Source organism: Mytilus galloprovincialis, chromosome 5, assembly GCF_965363235.1.
Source record: "Mytilus galloprovincialis chromosome 5, xbMytGall1.hap1.1, whole genome shotgun sequence".
NCBI lineage: Eukaryota > Metazoa > Mollusca > Bivalvia > Mytilida > Mytilidae > Mytilus > Mytilus galloprovincialis.
The window spans coordinates 37980904-38003693 of NC_134842.1; the positions used below are offsets into that span (position 1 = coordinate 37980904).

General features: G+C 31.5%; 1 protein-coding gene and 2 long non-coding RNA genes across 3 annotated transcripts; all 3 read left to right on the forward strand.

Moving 5' to 3' along the window:
- Nucleotides 1–2496: 2496 nt before the first annotated feature.
- Nucleotides 2497–3166, forward strand: LOC143074478 (uncharacterized). Its single transcript, XR_012977881.1, has 2 exons — nucleotides 2497–2652; nucleotides 3053–3166. It is a non-coding gene; the product is annotated as an uncharacterized LOC143074478 (long non-coding RNA).
- Nucleotides 3167–4637: 1471 nt separating this feature from the next.
- LOC143077065 (uncharacterized) lies at nucleotides 4638–8007 on the forward strand. The gene is made up of 3 exons (XM_076252949.1): nucleotides 4638–4815; nucleotides 5544–5722; nucleotides 7820–8007. The coding sequence occupies exons 1-3, from the start codon at nucleotides 4688–4690 to the stop codon at nucleotides 8005–8007; spliced, it is 495 nt and encodes a 164-aa protein (XP_076109064.1). The 5' UTR covers nucleotides 4638–4687.
- A 7692-nt stretch (nucleotides 8008–15699) lies between these two features.
- On the forward strand, nucleotides 15700–20151 carry LOC143074479 (uncharacterized). Its single transcript, XR_012977882.1, has 3 exons — nucleotides 15700–15829; nucleotides 17437–17489; nucleotides 20040–20151. It is a non-coding gene; the product is annotated as an uncharacterized LOC143074479 (long non-coding RNA).
- Nucleotides 20152–22790: the final 2639 nt, after the last annotated feature.

Genomic DNA, 22790 nt, shown 5'->3' on the forward strand with positions numbered 1-22790 from the left:
AAAGCCCATTGAAAGCCAAAAACGAAAATTAAATAAATCATTTTTTTCCGAACAAATTAATTTGACAGGAATTATCAAACCAACCAACAACAAACACTATATTACAGACTTCTGGCTGGGACAGACACATAAAAGCGGTTTGACAATTGAGAGATATGGTTTAATGATTGTTTATTTAGGTTTATATGAAATGAATATATTAATAGACAGAAATTCAGGATGAACCACGAGTCCAGGGTTGTTTATCACATTTTTTGACTTTTGCTGGAGAACCAATTACTGATCGCTATGCTGGAGGTTTGTGACTGTATAATCATGATAATTAATGTTTGTATTCATACATGACAAGATTTATTTTATATACATGATATATTTTTAAAAAATATTTCTTTACGAATTTCTCAACAAATACAGAACTGTTCTATAATTGACGTTCAATACAGCCATGATTAATCAATACACACGCTTCTAAATTCGTCGATTTTTTTCCATACCAATTTCAGGTTATTAAAAAGTAAAATTACAAAAAAACGTAACTCAAAGAAAAATTTAAAACGAAAAATCCTACTGAAATCAATAGCTCAAACACATCAAACGAAAAAAGAAAATCCATTCGATTGCCTTTGTGGTAATTAGAAGGCACTCGAATGGATTTAAGTTGAGCAAAACAAGTTTTTTTTAAAATCATTAGAGATACAGATTCTTCCATATTTACTCGTGGATTATCGTATGTATCCAAACTTGATACCAAAATTATAGATTTTAAAGTCCTCGCAGTGGCTCAGACTTTAAAATTGATAATTTATCTATCTCAATTTTGATATATCCGCTAATCCACTGGTATCAATGTAAGAATCTATATGTATCACACTTCATGCGATGGTTAAATATAAACCAAAATATTGACAATATGAAGATAATTGAAAGGATTGGGAATTTAGGTTTTCAATGTCTTTCCATATTGCGGACTGTAAGATACAAACATAGTTCGTACGCAAGGCTGTATTATAAGAGCTATAGTCAAATAAAATAAAACCACTTTGGAATCCTTTATTGTGTAATCATATACAATGATAATAACATATTAACAACATTCAAAAACTGATTGGTTGTTAGCTTCTTCACGTCCAGTATCATTAACAAGAAATACAGTACTGTTTGCAACTGACAATTTGATCCAAATAAACTATAAAAATGATATGTTATAATGTATGAACACTCTGTAAGAATGAATTGTAGACCTTCAAAAATAAATGGCTGACTGCTGAGGTACATTATTACTGCATATATTCTCTTTTTCGTGATTGGCAACAACATATGCAATTGATATAAACTCATAAAAGTTATTTAACCATTTATTTGAGTTACTGTAACTGCGCAAGTTGTTTTAAACTTACCTCATAAATTGATCGCAGAATTAGGTATGGCGAATGAAGCATACATATTTACTCTGTTTTGGGTATGTCAATACAAGACCAACATTACGTATACTTCTATGCATGCGTATTATGTAGGGATTTTATATTTTACTCACGTACGTATTCTACATTTTTTTGTTCAGTAGATGTAGTGTTGATTGATTGGTATAATAATCTATAGATAGGCAACTTGCATAGCGTAAAGAGACGCATATTCCATGCTGAATAATTGTGTGTTTATTTGACATTTAGTGACAAACAATTTGTTTTAATCCCCCAGCCTCAAACCTCTACCCTCCCTCACTCCAAGACGGTACGGGTACTTCTTTCTCGATTAAACACGAGGAAAGGTCTCCAGATAAAAGAGGGAACAAACTCTGATTCAAGTATAAAGAAATGGAGATCCAATCCTGATATTAGATATCACTTAAACAACATGCTTATACAAGAATTACAAAAAATATCAATTTCGAGAATCCTTGTAAAAAAAATGCATAAAGAAGGATTCAAGGATTCAATTTCAACAAGAGTGGTTTGTAGATTTACATCAATCAGTCATTGTTTTTTGCTTTTTAATTTTATTTTTATATACTCTGTGTAAAGTTAAATGCGGAAATCATCGTTTGTCAGTGGAGACGGGAAGGTGGCAAACTATTCCAAGATTGGAAAGGTCTTGTCATCTCTGCAGCTTCACATATATTAGCGATGAATTTTACTACATTATGTCATGTTTTTGTTTTTAACAAAGATTAAAAACAAACAATCACCACATTATTGTAAAAAAAAATGCTAACATTATTAACTTTAATAATGTATTCTCATTTGAAAATGTTGTTGAACTAGAAAAATATGTAGATTTATATGATACATATCAGTGAAAGTATGTCCCCCTGGTTAGAGGAACTGTAATACTAATATATTGTTATTTTTTTTCACGAATGCGACACAAAAGGTGTACTATGTATGAACTGTTATTTTCTCTGTGGCTATGTATTAGTTTATAAGAATAAAATCATTCATTCAAGGATAATTGGAAATTTCGAATAACTTCTTATATTTGTAGAAAAAATTAAACAACACGCCCGAGTTGTTAAAAAATCATGGGCACCGAAGGAAGATATGCAGTTAGGCACAATAGGCAGGGTAAAGAAATCAGAAAAAGAAGTCCATGTGCAATGGGATAAGCTTGAAGAAAAAGTTAACCTGCTTGATCTACGCTTAGTTGCAGCAACAGGTATTCACCAGTTATATTTGTTAACCTCTAATCTCGAACAATGTATATGAGGGTCTACTTGTGTTATTGGTGTATCAGAAACTGATGACCATTCCGATGAACCCGAGTTAACCACCGTGTCCTCTGCAGTTCTAAATACTCCATTAGTATTTTTTTTTGTGTTGCAATTTACTATAATTGCTTTTCTTCCTTTATTTGCTACCATATTGTCTATTTCATCGTTTGAATTGCTCCCTTGATATTCTATCAACGAAAGCATCACGTTAACTTAAAAAATTCAATTTATTTGTAAGGCCGTTTAAATTACATGTCTGCATTATTTTCATATGAACAAAATAACATGAATAAATATTTTTACATAAATTATGTTAAGCATTTCCAATCGATTATATTTTTTAAGAGAAAAGGTCAAAAGTAGTCTTGATATCACGGACAATCATACGCAGTAGTACAGTAAGCAGTATGCAGGTTGGAAGAAACGTTAACCTACGTTTGTTAGACAATGCACCAATAAGTATGTATTTCTATTTTTAATTTTCATTGTTAGCTCTTCGTTGTTGAGCCTAGTAGATAAGTAGATGATTCGGGTATTTGTAATGTCAAGGTGAAACACGCAATTTAAAATATATGACGGTCTGCATTTTACATCAGATTATACGAATAACAAAAAAGTAGCAATGATCAAAACATACAACGAATTTTAAGACGTTGAATCAAATAATGAGCTTCTGTTTGGTTGAAACATGCAAATCTTAAAAGGCCTTTCAGACATATATCACTTGAAGGGTTGTCATATCCTTGCATTGTAAGCTACAAAATGTATTTAATTTTTATATTCATTGTACTAATGATTACATCTCCCTCTTGCAAAGCTCTGATACTGTGCCTGAATTTGGCTATTCTTTTGTCCTTTTTGGTTTTATAATCTTCTCAAATTTTAATAACTTTCCGATTTCAAGTATTTTAGCTACTGTAATAAACCCAGTACCACGTATTTGGCACATTCAGAAAGAGCAGACAAGACAGTTTTACAAATTTTAAACAATTAGTCCCAGCGCATAGCGCATACTTTGTCGAGAAGTTTTATTTCGGCAATTTTGATAGCAAATCAAAGCATTAAGACTTTGGATCACTGCAAAACCCTGGTCGAAAAGATAATCTATGGTCTAAGGAAACATTGTTTAACACTTTTACAATCTTTGAAGTTTGCAACGAATAGTTGTGGATTCTTTGTTCTCTATAGAACACTGCAATATAACTTTTAAAATTGAGAAAGGAAATGGGGAATGTGTCAAAGCGACAGCAACCCGACCATAGAGTAGACAACAGCCGAAGGCCACCAAAGGGTTTTCAATGTAGCGAGAAACTTCCGCACCCAAAATGCAAATTAAGATATACGTGATTACTATAACTTCACTTTCAATTTAGTAATATATATCACTTATTTAGGTTGTCATTTTAGTCATCTATATTGTAATGAAATTACTGTCACTGGTATTAGTTGTTGCTTTAAATGCAGCACTGTATCATATGTAGCTAAAATTTGTACTCTTTCAAATACAATTGATTAATCAATAGCCGATCATTCTCATATATATCTTATCAACTCTTTGGAGACAACAGCTTTAAAATTATTTTATTTTTTATAAGTCTAAATTTAACTGGCTTTCGTCTTGCATATCAAATTGAAATGGTAATACTTTGGTCCAACTAAACGAATTCCAGACAAGAACGTTTGTATTCTAACTGAATCTAATTTGGCACAACTTTTTGGAATTTTGGATCATCATTGATCTTCAACTGTGTACTTTTTTTGACTTTCTAACAATTTTGATCTGAGCGTCACGGATGTGTCTTATGTAGACGAAACGCGCGTCTGGCGTATTACATTATAAGCCTGGTACATTTGATAACTAATTAAACATCTTAAACGTCACATGCTTATATTTAGAATTTTCGGAAAATTTATCTATTCAAAGAAAAAATAGAACAAGGTTCAAGAGTAGTGAAAAAATCGTGGATACCCAAAGAAGAAATGCCTTTAGGTACAATAACTATGGTGAAGACATTAAGAAGAGAAGTGTATGTCCAATGGGACCAGATTGAAGAAAAAGTTGATCTACATGATATACGTTTAGAGTCTAGTCAACAATCCACGAACAGGTATTAAACATTAGTTTGGTTTATCTATAAATTTTGGCTTTTTTATCTTTGTTATTACGTACAAAAGTGATAAGTTTGGGATTTGCGAAATGATCAACTTACAGCCATAAAAAAAGAAAATAAAGTCTCTGTTTTACATAAGTTTGTCTTATTGGTAACAACAACATAAACTTATATATATGAAATTAAGACCAAGATCTAAGCAATTTGTTACAGACTGTATGTGCTACTGTTCTACTGAAAATAAATTCAATAATGATGCCTAGCTGTAACATATAAGACGAATTCAATAAATTGTACCAATAAATTTGAGTAAGAGTAGCTCTCTCTCTCTCTCTCTCTCTCTCTCTCTCTCTCTCTCTCTCGGACACATAAAAATAGATAGGTTTAACATGTTTGTGTGCGCTCATCCCTCCCCTATCCTCGGACAGAAGTATAACAGAAAAAAATAAGAAAACCTTTAAAAGTAGATTGAAAATTATTAGCGCGTTATATGGATACATAAGGAAATGCATCTACCAAAAAAAAAATACATGAACGTGTACTTGGACATCCTTAAAACATAAAATTACAGATAGAACCGTTCTTAGTTTTGATTTAAATAAATCATTCTGCAAAATCTCAAATGTACTTATTTTCTTTTTCAAATAAATTTTAAAGATAAAAAACACTTATATGTTAACTTATACTTAAATTAAGCATCTAGGTATAATTATTTTTCTTGATAGAGAAAAAGAAGAAGGTTCAAGAGTAGTTAGAATAGCATGGACATCCAATGAAGAAAGTTATGTAGGCACAATAGTAAAGGTTAACAAAACAAAACAAACAGCTCGTGTTCGATGGGACATCCAACCTGAAGAAAAAGTAAAGCTGTGTAAATTACGTTTAGTCGGCAATAATTTAACAGGTATCGACTAACAACATCCTTTAACCTTTATCTGTTTGCAATATGTATATACATGAAATATTGGAAAATGAATTTAGTGTTTTGAAAAAATTACCACACAATTCAATATATTTATAGATATATATGTGTGTGTGTCTCACATCAGGTCATACATTTTATTACATAGCTTAAAATCATCCTGTTTAAATGTATTTGAACAAGGGTTAAATTGAGTTAATCAGATGTTTACTCGGATAGGGCTGTTTTTTTCTTTAAATATCCTGTTCAGTATTCAATATCTTCTATGATAATCAGATTACATAGATATGAGAGGGTGTGGCATGAGTGCCAACAAGACAGCTCTACAACTAAGTCACAGTTTGAAAGTAAACCATTATAGGTGAAAGTATGGTATCCAACACGGAGCCTTTGCTCACACCGAACAGCAAACTATAAAGGGTCTCAAAAATGATTAGTGTACAACGATTCAAACAGGAAAAAACCAATCCATAACTGAAAAATATAAAGGCGTACACCACAAGTATCGGAACTCATTCTTCTGTATCCACACATCCCATGTAAAAAACATTGCTGTATTTATTATGTTATTTTGATTGGCAAACAGTAATCACGTGTCGTTTTAAAATCAGGTTTCATTTCAAAATAAAATGTAAAATCGATGATGACAGGAACTTCCCCAAATTAACTGAAGAGTCAAACAGAAGAAAAACTTCAGAGGAATTTTGTTTGCATGATTCAGGCAAAACATAAAATTACAAGTATTAAATGCTTCGTTTGGTACTTTTATTGGGTTGTAAAAAGTGTTAACTATGTGCATATGTTTAGAATAAAGGGCATCCGCGCTTCTTAAAAAAAACTGTCAACGCTTTTAAACCCAAATAAATTTACAGAAAGAAGCTTTCAATTCTTAACTTACATTTTCTTTACAAGCTTAGTTTATAATATTTCAAGCTCTAATATGACGTTCCTTAAACGTTTGAAGTGCAAACCAGTGGCAAAATATAAATATATTGCATAGCAGCTGATCACGAAGGTCATGATTTTTTTGGGTTGTACCCATTTTGAAAAGATGTGATAAAAAGAATGCGAAACTGAATGTCATCAAAATAAAGAAATATAAATAAACGATGATAAAAAGTAGTTGAATGTCGATGGTCATTGATGCTTTAACCTCTCCAAACTGTCCATGTACATGTATGTTATTTCAAATCGTTTTAGCATGTTACTTGTAAAGTTTTGTCATCTTTTACGTTACATCAATTATGTGCTTCTGTAAGAGAAAATCAAACATTAGCATTTACCTGCAAAGCTTCGATCCAAATAAATGCCGTATTTGTCCTATCAGAATAGAAATAAGTCATGCGGGATTGAATTTATACTGATTTTACCACGGGTCTGGAGTTGATTTCACAAAAAAACCTTACGACTAAGATTGATCGTAAGTATACTGAATTGTCCATGACTTACGTTCAATTTTTGTCGTAAGTTTTTTTGTCGTAATAAAACAAATACCATAAATGGCCAACCCGTGGTCAAATCAGTATTCATTAATGCCCCCATAATTTCTTAAATAACTTAAAAACACCAAATTATTGTACGACTATATAAACTTTTAATTAGCCGTCAAAAGATATGCTAATTATGAAGCATGAACACTGAAATGAATTGAAATTGTATTATATATGATATAATTGTTTACCGTAAAAATTATGGCTGCATATATTGGCAATTTAATATATTGAATTGAATCAATTATGTTGTCAATATAATGTATTTTTGCGACTGTCATACAAGTTATAGTTTATATAGCTACAATGTATAAAACCAGTATTAATCCGCCATGTTCTACATAAGAAAATGCATGTTCCATGTCACGAAAGACAATTGTTTTCAATTCGGTTGATGTATTTAAGCTTTTGATTTTCCGTATATAATTTTCCTCAGTATTTTTGTTGTTATATTTCATTTAGGTACTGTAATGAGAGCAATTAAGATTAGAACTGTGTTGGTTGTCGTTTACAGTTAGACCATAGTGAACACTGTTATGACAGGTGACCTACAATGTTGACATCTTTAAATAATTGCTTTCATTTATAGATAAATTAGAAATAGGTTCTAGAGTTGTTAAGAAAACGCAGACAACTCGTGAGGAAATACCTTTTGGTACAATAGTCAACATTCACCAATCCAAAAAAGAAGTCCAAGTTCATTGGGACAAGCCTCAGGAAAAAGTTAATCCGCTTGACCTACGTTTATATGACAATGCGCCATCAGGTAAAAAATAGTTAAAATAGGTTAATTGGTTTAATTTGTGAACAATATACATTCAATTTTATAACCGGCATGCATTGTGTTCAGAGTTACTGGAACACATATATATATATATATATTAATATTCCGCCTCTCTTTTTGCGCGTTGCAGGGCAGTTTTCATTTATGAAAAAATCTTACAAAACTGTACTAAAAGATGAAACTGATCACTGTAACGACAGCTTAGATACATATGCTTGCAAAGACTTCGATAACATGCAAATGTATGGAAGTACAAATAAAACGGCAAAGTGAGGCAGGTGACAAACAAGTTAAGAGATACCATGGGCAATTAAAACCAATCAGTCAAAGGAAAACAGCAAACAATACGGCTAAAAAAAAAACCACCACAAAATGTAGTCGATAGGTCGACTGTTGTATAACTTAGGATTGTATTCCTATTGCATAGTGTCCTTGATATAGAGTTTCTTCTTAGAAGAAAGTATTGAACCAAGAGTTGCAAGTAGTAAATTTAACGTTTTATCTTACAAACTTTATTTGCAGCTTGTTATTTAATATGTGCAGATACTAATTTGATTTTGGTAATCAGATCTGCCTATCATTTAATATATATATGTTTTAATGTAGTTAACTGTTTGTTCCAGGAGTAAAGCATTCCAACGTTACATGTGATGAATGTTATACGTATCCTCTACGTGGAATACGATGGAAATGTCTTCACTGTGACAGCTACGACCTTTGCACAGTCTGTTATATGTCTGATGAACATAATGTCAGCCACATCTTCAGTCGTATCCTAAGTGAGGATTCGAAAGGGTAATCATCAGTTGTTTTTTTTATTCTATTCTTCACTTTTATATTTTGCAGTGTTTTATTTTTGTGGCATGTATTTAGTATCGACCAAACGTACTTAAGTTATTAACGACTTCTGAACGCATTGAATCTAAGGTCAATAGTTATCAAAGGTACCAGACTGATAATTTGATACACCAATTGCGTTTATAGTTTTTTGCTGGTGCTATGAAGATAACAAAATAAGTCCTGTTTTTCAAGCCATCAAGTGTTTCTAGTTGATCAATTGACAATACTGAAATAGAACTTTTTCCGTCTATCTATTTTTATTAAATTTATCTTGACAATAAGATTAGATAATAAATTGAAAATTACTTTTGATTGCAAGCACATTTAAGCCTTATAAACTAAGAGCGCAGAGTTGACAAACTTAATAGTCAAATAAAAGTTATATATTATTTTTGAGACAAACATACTGTAAAAAGATTATTTTTGTCGAGTAATCTGATGTATGCAACTGCAAAAGTATACGTATGCATTTGCTATACTTTATCAATTTACTCATGAAAGTAACACTACGGGTGTGACATATGCAACAGAATCTGTTGACACTTTCGGTAAAAATAAGATCACTGAAGGTTTGTGTATGACTTGTGCTCTTTAGTTTTAAAATAAGCTTGTAGCGTTTTGTAGACATTTGTTCGTTTTGACGAATTTCGTTAGAAATATGTTTTTCTCTGTGTTCCAGTGAAGAAATGCCAGCAAGGTTTGACGTGAAAATAACAGGCTATGCATTTGCACTAGGCATACAAGAGAATGCAGAGGTTTCGCTTCGGAAAAACAACAGAAAAAGAGGTAGCACAATTACAGATTGATTGTCAGGTTTTGTATTTGAAATCGATTTTTTCACAGGTGTATTTTTTAAGAGAATGTTTAAATTCTATAAAAAAGCAAATTAACAAAAACATACCGACGGAAACAAATTCAAAATAATAAAGCAGTCATGTGTGAAAATTTTACAATAATTTATTTATGCTCATATTCGTATCCTATAAATTTAATGAATTTGATAATGCTAGGTTTCAGTATTTATCGTTTGGATATTAAATTGTTTTACAAAGATACATGTAGTATATATGAACACAGAAGGTTGTAATCATAAATCGAATACGTGCAGTATTTTTGTGCAATCGATTATCATTCGATTACTCTGATGTTTGTATGTATAGATAATAATTGACTACGTAATCAAAAGTTATTATATATTCTTATTCATATTTCGCCTTCGGTCTCAAGTAATAAATTAGCTTAACTTCTCTATGAGGGGTGAAGCTTACATGTAATATCTCTGTTTAAAGAAACAAACTATAACCACCAGACCATAGCTGGCCAGTGACCTTGACCCTAGTATATAAGCACCTGTTCCATAATAACTTGTCTTTATTTTTCTAGAGGGTGTGAAGTGAACACTTCACTTGAATTCTTTTTAGTTATTTTTATTTTTATCTAAGATTTAGGGGAAAGTTACTAAAGTTACATTTAACTTGTCTACGATGTACGACAAGTTCTAATGTTATTTTGTTAATTAGAAATAAGAATTCCTCAATTGTCTACGATGTATGACAAGTGTTGATGGAAATGAATTTAAAAATTTCTTGTCTACGATGTATGACAAGTATCGATGGAAATTAATTAAAATTTTTATTGTCTACGATGTATGACAATTTTATATATTCATTAAGTTTTTGCCTTAGTACGATGTACAGCACATGTGTTACTTAATTCATACTCCTGTTTGTTAAACAGGTAGATATTTAAAAGTATTTCTATTCACCTGAAGGTCGTGAGTACTCTTCAGAATTTACACGTGTTTTACCTGCACAGGTACACATTGTTTTTTACAATGGCTGAATTTGATTATGCAAATGTATTGCTTTTGCAAGATGTTTAGAATTATGTTTACACTTACAAGGGTGACGGCTATGATTTTCATCACCTCTGAGTTGTTTTAGAAATTAAAGATGATAAATTTAATAGGAAAACAAGAGGTATTTTGAATAAATCCTCTTCTTAAACAGTTATAAAACCTAGTAGTTTTATAAAAGATCCTAATGGCATTGTAATTGGAAATAATTGACAAAGCAACAGAACGAGTCAAAAGTAAGTTTTTAAAATCTAGTGCTACTTGTATAGCTTCAAAATCTCCTTGATTTGTGAATTGTTCTCAAGATAGTGCTGTTGAGATTTAAGATAGGCATGTATACATATTGATGCATTGACTCATTATTATTAATGTAGTAAAGAACATGTATGAATCATGAGGTTTGAGACAGTTTCTCTGCCTTCAACTCGAGCAGAGTTTGTAGAGAAACCTGCTGCTTTATTCGAATTTTGCCATTAGAGGCTTACTTTAATGAAGATTTAGTTCTAATTTTGATATGAACTACTGTAATGATACTGTTCATGTACCTTCTTTTGGAGTTTGTGCCATGGCTGATGATAGTCCAGCCGGAACTGAATTTTGATACGTCTTTTGATCCTGCATTAAGGTTTTCAGAAGCCTTTAAGGCTTCTCTTAGTGAGATTAATGGTCCATTATCTCATCCTGTTTGTTGAACAGTTTAATCATGATTTTGCTTGGAAAATCCCCAAATTGTTTAAAAAGGCAGAAAACTGTGTCTAAGTTTTCTTCTGTACTTTCTGTGACTGTTAATAATACTACCATGTCAGTAAATATAAAATCAGGAAAATATCAAGTTCATAGAGGAGTAGTACTATCACCCTGAGAACTGTGAGAATCCTAGTGTGTCTAGGATAAATAACAAGATTGAAATGGCACTGCCTAGACAGGCCCACTATGTGGTTTCAAAGATGCAGGAAACCCAGAGATACTTTATTAAGGGGTTGATCATCACCCCTATTGTTGAGGATTTTATTGTAAAATTCTATTTGTTTGTTTGACCATGGGTTTCTATTTAAACGCATAGGAGATGCTCAGATTTATCTAGATGATAAAACTTATTTGTAATTCTGATGTGATAGTTGATTTATTACGTTTTTAGTTATGATTGCATGAATCAAACTTGGTAGTTTTATAAAGATTCTAAAGCAAATCTAGATTCCTTGGAAGAGGTTCCAGGTCTAGCAATTATTTTACTCCCAGCTGTTATGGGAAAGACAATATCAGTCTTTTAACTGCGGAGGCTCTGTTGGTGAACAGGGCGTATACTAATAGGCAATTCCCTTCATTGAGAAGGAGAGGTTTCTCAAAAGGGAACAGAGAATCTCAAAGAGGTCACATTTCTCAACCAGTTGCTATATACAGTAGATAACTTAAATATTATGATTTGGAAAATGTTACTAATGATCTATTGATATTAGATTTAATAAGAAATGGTTATAAAATTATTTTTAATGATGTACCACATATTTGAATAAAATATACATTTCACCTTTCATAAGGATGAAATAATTTCAGAAGTCCAAAAATTGATAGCTAAGGGAGCTATTTAAGAGGTTGATCGATCATTGGAAAATCCGTTTATTTCCTATATTTTCTTAAATCCTAAGAAAGATAGGTCTTCAAGGCCTGTTATCTATTTGAAAAATTCAAACAAACTTAGCTTGTGGCTAATCAGCATTTGGAGCAGGACCATTTATCTTTTGTTTAGATGTAATTCTTAGGGATGATTATCTATATATATATATATATATATATATATATATAGAGAGAGAGAGAGAGAGAGAGCTAACATCTATAGATCTCACAGATGCATATTTAAGTATCATTTATGATTATATCACAATTTCCTGATTCATGTGGAAAGGACATTGATATGATATTTATGTTCTTTGTTTTGGATTGGCTTCTGCATCAAGAGTTTTTACTAAGGTTTTAAAACCTGTCTATATATTTTTATGAAATAATGTCACTTGAAGTATATACATGCTATAGTTTATACATTGATGATTCTTTTCTGTTGGTAGATGGAGCTTCTTTAAGAACATGCGCTCATTTCATATAGATTTCTTATAATTGTTGGCTATATTTTTCTTTTGGAGAGAAATTTTAGTCACAGAGAGTTATACAATCAAAAAATACAATTTCAGTAGCATTTATTATGCAATAGGAGGTATAACCTCTTTGTCACTTTAAAAACATGCTTACTACAAATATTTCATTATTTGGGCTTGGTGTTCAAGAAAGAACATTTTTATCACAGCTCTTTATATTCCTGGTAAGAAAGTTTTGATGCTTATCATATGTCTAAAAAATTTACAGATTCAACAGGATGGCAATTGAAAGAAGATATATTTGTTTTGTTGTTATCACGTTTCCATTTTCAAATCTGTAGATAATTGATTCGTTGTCTTTTGACCAACAAGCTCCTTTCAGAGATGTTTGTACTTTTCATGGTCAGATTTAAGACCTTATATTTTCCCATCTTTTTCATTGTTGGGGATAATTATAAAGAAAATTATTAGTGATAAAGTTCAGAAGGCTCTTTTGATTATTCCTTTTGGTCTGCTCAGAGTTGGTTTTCTTTGCTAAGACCAATTTTAATTTATTTGACAGTTAAAAGTTCTGCTAAACATAAAAGTTAGTAACAATGTTACATAATGAAGAATGCCTTTCCGTCAGGAAGAGATTTGATTTAACTGTGTATTGTAAAAAATATAAGTGAACCAACACCTGAAGGGTTGATTGTGCGGTAGGGTAAAAACGTGTGTATTATATTCAGAAATCACTTTGATATAAACAGGAGATTTCAGAATCATTTGTAAAATATGTTTACAATTTATCTTGGAGATCATGCATCTATGATCAAGCATTATCAATATTTTTTTAGAAATGTCATTATTTGGTGTGTTCAAAGAGAACTAATTCCTTATCACCATCTAAAAAGGATGTTATTGATTATTGAATTTTTTTGTAAAACACAAGCTTTTCATATTCAGCATGTTTATTATGTGAATTTTACTTGTTTTATGTTGAAACAGACTTGATCCTTTAAGAAGTAGATGTTACTAAATTTGTTTGTTTACTACATGCATATGTGAAAGGTTGATTAAGCCTGAATCTGTAATTGAAGAGTTAGATACTCTTTCACTGTGGAGATGAATTTAGTGCTATCTTTTTAAGTTCTTTATATTCATTAGAGGATTTAACATTGAAGACTGTCTTTTATAATTGTGTCTTTATTTGCCTTGTCTACAACTGCCAAAGTACAATCTTTATCAGCTATAGATTTACATTCTATGTTTTTCATTCAGAGACATGGCACTTTAATTTTTCATATACATGAGTTTTTGAAAAATACTAGATCTGTTAGTTAGTCTACCTAATAAGGTGATCAAGGGTTTTGATAAACCAAAACTTTGTGTTGTTAAGACAATGATTTATCATGTTTTGTGTACAAAATATGTGACAGAATTCATCTAAGTCTTTTCGTAAAGTTAAGATAGTTAGAGAGAGTTCTAATTTTAGCCGAGGTTTTAAGGTTTACTCATTTAGAGGAACCTCTTCTTAAGTGCATTTAGCTTCAGGATGTTCTATTAAAGACATTATGGCAACAGCTTAGTCTGGACATATGGTAAAACTTTTTATAAGTTCTATAAAAGGGAAAGTGAATAATATCAGTACTAAAACAATTTTCTTCAGTTGTAGTTACTGGATGATCTTGTGATTTCTATGCTTTATTAAATGTTGGCATTTATAAAAATTGTTTTTAGTTTGTGTCTACACTTTAAACAAACTAATTTATTACTTGAGACCGAAGGCGAAATATGAATAAGAATGTTCCTTCATCCAAGCATATCTTGGATGTGCAGGATGAAGGTCATTCTTAGAATATGAGCCTGAGGCTCGAAAGTAATTAATTCCCACCCTAGGGATTATCAGTCAGACCCACCCTTTTTCCAATGGGTTTTATAATTGGTCGACACAAATTTGCTTTAAATTATGACAAGTTATTATGGAACAGGTGCTTATATACTAGGCTCAAGGTCACTGGCCAGCTATGGTCTGGTGGTTATAGTTTGTTTCTTTAAACAGATATATTACATGTAAGCTTCGCCCCTCATAGAGAAGTTAAGCTAATTTATTACTTTCGAGCCTCAGGCTCATATTCTAAGAATGACCTTCATCCTGCACATCCAAGATATGCTTGGATGAAGGAACATTTTTATCAGTTACTGTCACATGTGTCAATGTCATGCTTTAATTTAAAGCACAATAATAATTATAAAAATAATGTAAATTTGTTGGTACTAGTTCCTTCTGGAAAACCATTTTAAATTGTGAACATGAAAGTCTTTAAAAAGGTCAAGCTCAAAGATAAGTGCAAACAGAGGAAGTTCAGACAAATTGACAAAATCAAACGTAACCAATTTCATGTAAGGGATAGATCTGAAAACAACTGTAATATACCAACAACAAAAAAGAAGTCGGTGCCTATATGAATATTCATATCATTAATACGGAAATCTAAAAACAACTTTTGTAAGAAATATGAATTGGGAAGTTTGATGGTTTTAAAACAAATAGCGTTTTCAATTAAATGAGCTTTATACAAATATTTTACTTTTTTGACGAACAAAAAATGCAATCATTAATATTTCAGACCTTAAAAGGGATAATTATGCTATTTTAAAAAAAAAGTCAGTTAGATTTGATTGCAAAATTTTATTAATTTACAATCAGATATGCTGTTCTTTGACCTTAATAAAGATTTATTTCGGTAAACTACAATGGATGTACAAAATGAGCCGTTGTGGATTTAACTATTTGATATCATATGGTGATGATTTAATTTTCACTGCACATGTTTACGTAGAAAAAAGACCACCATTTCACTTTTAACTGTTGATATCATCTAAATGATGTTTTGATTGAAGGTGTAGTACTATCAATACGAGATGATACAATTGACGTACAATGGTCAGCCAATCATGAACAAAGTCAGCACAATATCCTGGAACTACAATGCGAGAGCACAGTTGCTCGGCAGTTTTATCCTGATCATCTCCCGATACTTGGAAAAGGTAACCATAATTTACTCTTTAAATCATATACCTATTAAACATTATCATGACTGAACTAAATTGAAAAAAAACAATATTGACCTGACCTTAAAGATAAGCAGTCTGGATCAACATCAGACTATTGATATAACTCGTATATATCGCTATTTTGTGCATTTTTCCTTCGATCTATTTTTGTGATAATTTTTCATATCATGGTACTCGCTTGAGATGGAAAATTATCGCTAAAAACTAAGGACGCACGTGTCTACTAATGATATTGACATGAAATTGACACGTCGTCATAGGTAAATTAGCGATAAACAGATAATCATTCGTCATCTCAACTCGATTGCAGTTCTAGCTTTCGCCGTCCCGGCTCAAGCGAGAAAATCACTTTCGTTGTGATGATCTATAAGAATTAAATGAAAAGTAGAAAATACACACAAAAAAAATAGGTTACATCTCAACATACTTTATTTTGAAAATGTCTTAATAGGTAAGTGTTTGCACCTGTATTATTTTTACATGAATGTTCCGGGTCAAAATTTTGAAAAACCAATACAGAATACTAGATACAGGTATTTTCTATTATATTCATCTTAAAAGATCTGTTGAGAGATACTTGTACAAGTAATTGCGATATGAATAACAGAATAATATACATATATATATATAAATATATAGTTACATATAGGTGTAATACCACCAAATAATGGTACGTCACATCCGGTTGTCTACGAAAATAGGTCGAAAAAAATATTCCCTTGAATTTGACAGTTGTAATTAATCCTACATTTTATTGCAGTAAAAGATTTCTGTGTCATAAACATATGTCTTGGGTATTTCAAAGCACCATTATTTTTTTTATTTGGGATTTCTATAGAATATTTTGTAATCTTGAGGTTACATGGTGACTTAACCTTGTACACAGATAAAAAAAAAGGGGGGAGAAATTTGATTGGTTAACTTCCAGGGATGGTTATTTTCTTATATGCAATGAAATGTTATGTTATTTTTTTTTCTATAGTACTGAACAGGATAAAACTTTACTCATGCCAAGTATTTTTTTATTTGAAACAAAAACAAAATTCTACACATTTTCTTCGAAAAGTGCAAATTTAACAAAGACTAATAGGGGAAAATCAATGGTGGTATTATACCCATATTATATCGTATTTTCAAATTTCTTATCACTGGCATTGCTTCTCCGCATGTAATGGTACACTTGTACATGTTATCACGTTAAAACAAAGATTAACACTGACGTATATAGTTGAGCGCAATAAAAAGCTGATCGCTGATGTCATGCTCGGGAAAAAAGCAGATTAAGTTCTTGTTCAGTATTATTCGACCTAATGTGAATGTCTTAACTAAAAAGAAACTTAGTAAGAGGTTAAAAAGGGAGGTATTGATAATTTGCTTCTAACGATATATGCAAAGAACGAGGGACTATTTGTCCCCGTTGTTTTTTTCTTCTTCATTAACTTGGAGATAGTGTTACACATTGAATGAATGGTTATATCAGAAGGTACAGAACCCGGACGTTAATAATATAGCACCGTAATTTAGCGTAAATGAGCGAAAAAAAGTTAAATGCTTTGTACTAATGTTGATTATTTAAATAGATACCCTGGGCTACCTTGACGTTGACTTCAGCGACAACAACATAACACAAAAGGTAAACAATATATGGACTTTTAAATAGAATCAATCTATATGAACGAATATGTTCTATAATTGTATATATATATTAAAGATAAACAAGTCTAAATTGAAAACAACGTTCAAACCTATGATTGCGTTGGATAAAAACCGCAATTTTTATACGTATGCATGTAAAACAAATTTCGTTATAGAGGGGTAAAAATAGAGCACAAACTTAACTTTCCAAAAGACCAAAACAGTGAAAAAGAATATTTTACAAAACGCATTTGACTAGCAGGTCGAAAAACTAATGTTCTTAAACCCTGCTGACTGCCATTAACGATTGCCAAATAAATTGATAACAAGATCTAACAAATGGATCTTGATATTGATTTAATACAAAACAGAAAACCATTAACTTGCGGCAAAGATGGTATACCACAAATTTAAACATGGGGTGCTTTTAAAAAAAAAAGAAAGATATACACTGAAATTCTACATTTACTCAGTGATGTATACAGGACAGTATTTGATTTGAGCTTATACACAGTATAATAAGATGTTTTGGTTTTAATTCTTTGTTACCCCTTCATTTTTACTGGAGTTACTCGATAAAGGCTTGTTTGTATTAAAGTGAAAGGCATTCAAGTTTTATAACATTTAACAAATGAGTATTAAGGCCACACCAATTTGATTCCTTGTTCGACGGACCCGCCCGCACCTATTTTTTTCAAAACAGAATTTTTTTATTTTTTTTATATTCCCGCTTCCCGCATCCGGAAATGTAATCATGTCCATTTCCCGCACCGTTTTTTTTTGTAAACATTATAAAAAGATATCAACATTTGTTTTTAAAATCACAGTCTAACCTGTATATAACGATTTTAAACATAAAAGCACCCCAGCACACTTTGTAAATATCTGTGAGAATATTTGTTTCAGCATGAAACCTACTTATCCAAAGCGGGAGTGCTCCGTTCAAGGATTTGTATCCCCGATATAAATCTATATCAGCGGAAATACCGGAGTAAAGAACAAAAAATTGGTTACTTTCCCCCTTACTTATATTCCCTATCAAAACATGTCGCTGTTAGAATAAAGTACAAAGAACTTCTGAAGGATTTGCCTTCAACTGCAATTATATTGTATGCTGGCGAAACAAAACTATCCATAGCCTCTGCATGTTTATGCACCTGTCCTGATTGATTGAGGGGCCTGTCGTTCAGCAGTTATCGTTTGGTTATGTTGTTCATTGGTATAATTTTTCCCGTTTGGATGTACATGATATATAAATTAGATCGTTGGTTTTCCTGTTCGAATTGTGTACGCTAATAATTTTGGGTCCTTTATAGCCTGCTGTTTGGTCTGTATCAAAGCCCTGTGTCAAAGGCCGTACTTTGACCTGTGTTTGTTATTTATATCAGGTTGAGAACAACCCTCCCTCAGACAACATGGACAAGGGGTCATTTTACTGATGTAGAAAAGAAAATAGAAATACAAAGGATTTGTATAGTTCTTCTATACAAAACCTTTGAAAACTTAAGTTTTTGTACCCAAAAAGAGGAGAGTTACATCATATTTTAAACAACTTTTTCTAAAAGAGTGGTCTACTTATTTTGAATAATATTAAATATGTTAACTTAAAGTAAATGTGTTAACATGGTTAAAGTCCAGGAATATTACAAAATTCTTGGACATGTTTTGACCATTTAATACCAGATAGATATATAGTTCTTTGAGAAAATATGAGCCCTTTTGTACAAACAAATATATTATAACTTATATTGATCCCTCATAAAACATATAAAAGGGATATTTATAACATTAAGGGGTTCTCCCCGAACTGATTATGACTTGGATGGAGAATTGTCTCATTGTCAGTCACACATACATGTCATACATAGACCAGATTTAATTATTTCTTGATGAACATGGAAAAAATACTTCAGAAATTAAAGAAATGTCAAAGAACAAATGATAAATCAAGCTTTAATATTGTCAAAACCTACTATTTTATGTTTACAAAAAAAAATTATAATCGCTCGCCTCTACTTTTCAAGCTTCGCCTCAAAAATTTGCAAATTAAATATTTTTTTATTTAAATTTTCAAATCGCTCGCTCGCCCCAAATTTTGAAGTCCAAAAATCCGTAGAACAAGAAATTAAATTGGTGTGGCCTAATCTATGATCTATTTTTTTCTCATTTGAATGCATTGTATAATTTTTTAGAAGACACCATAGGCAAAATTAGTGATATCAAGAAAAAAAAGATATGGTCCGTCCGTGACCTTTGATCTTGATTTGACGATTTTTACACCGAAAGAATACTTGACGGTGCCGACTGGACAAAACAAAGCATGTTGTTTAAATGGCATGCTTTAGAGTGGTAAAGGATTAATTCGAATGCTAGGTAGTTGCATTTAAAAATTACTTTTATAAACTTTTATGATTAGTGTCACTCACCTTATTGAAAAATTCCACCAACAATATTCCTATCCTAGTTGTAATATATAAGAATATGAAATTTTGTTTATCATTAGATGTAATTTTAAACGATTAATTAGGATACAAATTAAACTCTACAGATTCAGCTAAACATTCGGTACCGGATCGAAAAGGAACAGAAACGATCATACAAACCTGTGTTGTATCTCATTTTCGCAAATAACCAAGACACAGATCACAAAAAAGACAGATGCTCACTAATTGATGAAGTCGTCGAATATTCAAGTAGGTAATTTTTAATCTCAAACATTATATTTGCAGTATGCCTACATGCATTTTGTGTCTATGACTCTTATTTCTGCTCTCTATAATGCAAGACGCTATACAAGAGTTAATTTTCTTGTATCTAGACCATACTCATTATTTCTCAATATAATTCCGATTTTCTTTAACATTGACGAAAGAGAAATGAATTATAATAAAGTGACATTAAAACTCGTAAGTCGAAAACAAACTTACTATGTCATGTCAAAAACTAATGAAAAATGACAAAAGGGAAAACAAAAATAAGCAAAACACAGCGCAGAAATTCAAAAAATGAGCCACAGCAAAGTTTACCCTATCTAAATGATAAAGCGATGTAACAATTAGTATCACTGTTTACAACTTTAGTAAGTCGTATATGTTTAACATTTTTCATAGACAACACTTTACCTGTTACAATAATATACACCTGGCAAAATGTATTGCAACACTTCCATTGAAAACCAAAGTAAAATAACATGATTGTAAACTGTGTATAATATGGGTTTTACCAAATACTTGTCATCCACTCATGTTTTAAAATTGAATGCATGGTATTAACTTACTTTTCATCAAATATATTCATGCTACATGGATAGGACATAACAGCTACACGGAAATAGTTTATTGGCACTTTTCACAAAAATGCTTATTTTGCAGGACTCATGTTTTTCAAAGATCAGTTCTCAAATCCCTAGTTTAACACACATTTTCTGTATTAGATGAATAGTTCGGTGTAAAAATTACTTTTATAAAATGTCGGTATAGAAGATAAGACAAAACTTGAATAACTTTGTCAATAAAGCTCTAATGATGCGTCTCTCTAGTCCTAAGTTTGCCTGAAATGTAGGTTAATGGGTGCCACATGTGGAGCAATCTGTTTACCCTTCCGGAGCACCTGAGATCACCCCAAGTTTTTGATGTGGTTCGTGTTGCTTAGTCTTTAGTTTTCTATGTTGTGTCTTATGTACTATTATTTGTCTGTTTGTCTTTTTATTTTTAGCCATGGCGTTGTCCGTTTATTTTCTATCTATGAGTTTGACTCTCCCTTTGGTATCTTTCGTCCCTCTTTTTTAATTACACAAATTTAATTTTCAAATTATAAACGGATTAAAAGTATTTGGTAATACCCAAATTATACACATTCTACAATCATGTCATTTTACATTGTTTTCAATGGAAGTGTTGCAATACTGTTTTCCAGGTGTATATGTTAGCAGCTCAAGATTTCTGAGACAGGACTGGGTTGCACAAACGTCTATTAAGTTAATAGACTATTAACTTCTAATAGACTATTTAATATCTAATTGACAATTAGTTAATAGAGTGATTTAATAGCGTTGCAAGAATCACTTTTAAGGATACTATTAACTAATAGACAATTAAGTGACTATTAACATTTTGATAGTCAATTAAGCTCCATATAATTCTGCAATTTTCATCATTTTTTCCCAACGTCATTACGATTTTCTCGATTTTCATCATTTTTCACGACGTCATCATGATTTTCACGATTTTTATTAATTTTTCATGACGTCAACACGATTTCAGCGATTTCATCATTATTCAACGGGGTTGTGTTCAACATCGAAGCAGCTAAATAATGCTATGTAGTGCTACGTCTCGAAAACACGAGGGGAATAGGGGAATAAAAAAGTATTAGTCTTAAATTCCTTTATTTACATTGATTTTAAGAGAATAATCCCATCTGTTAAACCTATTCCTCCTGATAGTCCTAAAAATAATAATACAAGTAACATATCATAAAGTACTTACAATATTTAAATTTTGCTTGATGTCCAGTGGCAAATATTACTGACATGCATGTACAGGCCGAGAACAATTAGTTGACAGTAAAAAAAATATTAGATAGACCCTGTAATAGTTGCCATCCGGCATGATAAAAGGTCAATGACACTTGAATTGCCACTAGACAATGAAATCACATGCTAGTATTGAATATGAACCGCCGCGAATTTTCCTTGTAGCATTTGCCTTGCAGTAGACTCAGGCAATTTATCACGGTTGGTTGGTAGATATGTATTAGTGAAAGTGGTCGGATATATTCACCCCTAAAAATAAAGAATGAATGAGACGCGGTGTAGCAAACATTTTGTCAAACTAAATAAACTTTGTGAAGCTTTATCGAATAACTAACATGACGATACACAGCTATGAATCTCTCCCAAAGCAGAGAAATTAGAAAGTTAAGGCTCCAGTTAGGCTTTACCGCTTAGACGATTGTATGCGAGATGCTTAGTTTAGTGTACAGAATTATTTTGAGATGAAGTTTAGTTTAGTTATTCTATATATACAACAATATTTATACACTACTTAATTGAAGAGTGAATTATTTAAAGTTAAAACGCGGTACGTTGAACTATAAAGACAGTGGTAAACCAAATAGAACTTTGTAAAGTTTGCCGCGTTCTATGTGAGGAATCTGTTAGAATAAGTTTACAACAGCAAAAAATGCTGTTAAATCGGAAAAGTGAAAACTGGCACCTTCTGTTGTGAGTGTCAAAGAGGTGGTATTGGTTGCTAGAGTAATTTTTGTGTCGCATGTTTGCATGTGTTGTTTAACACTA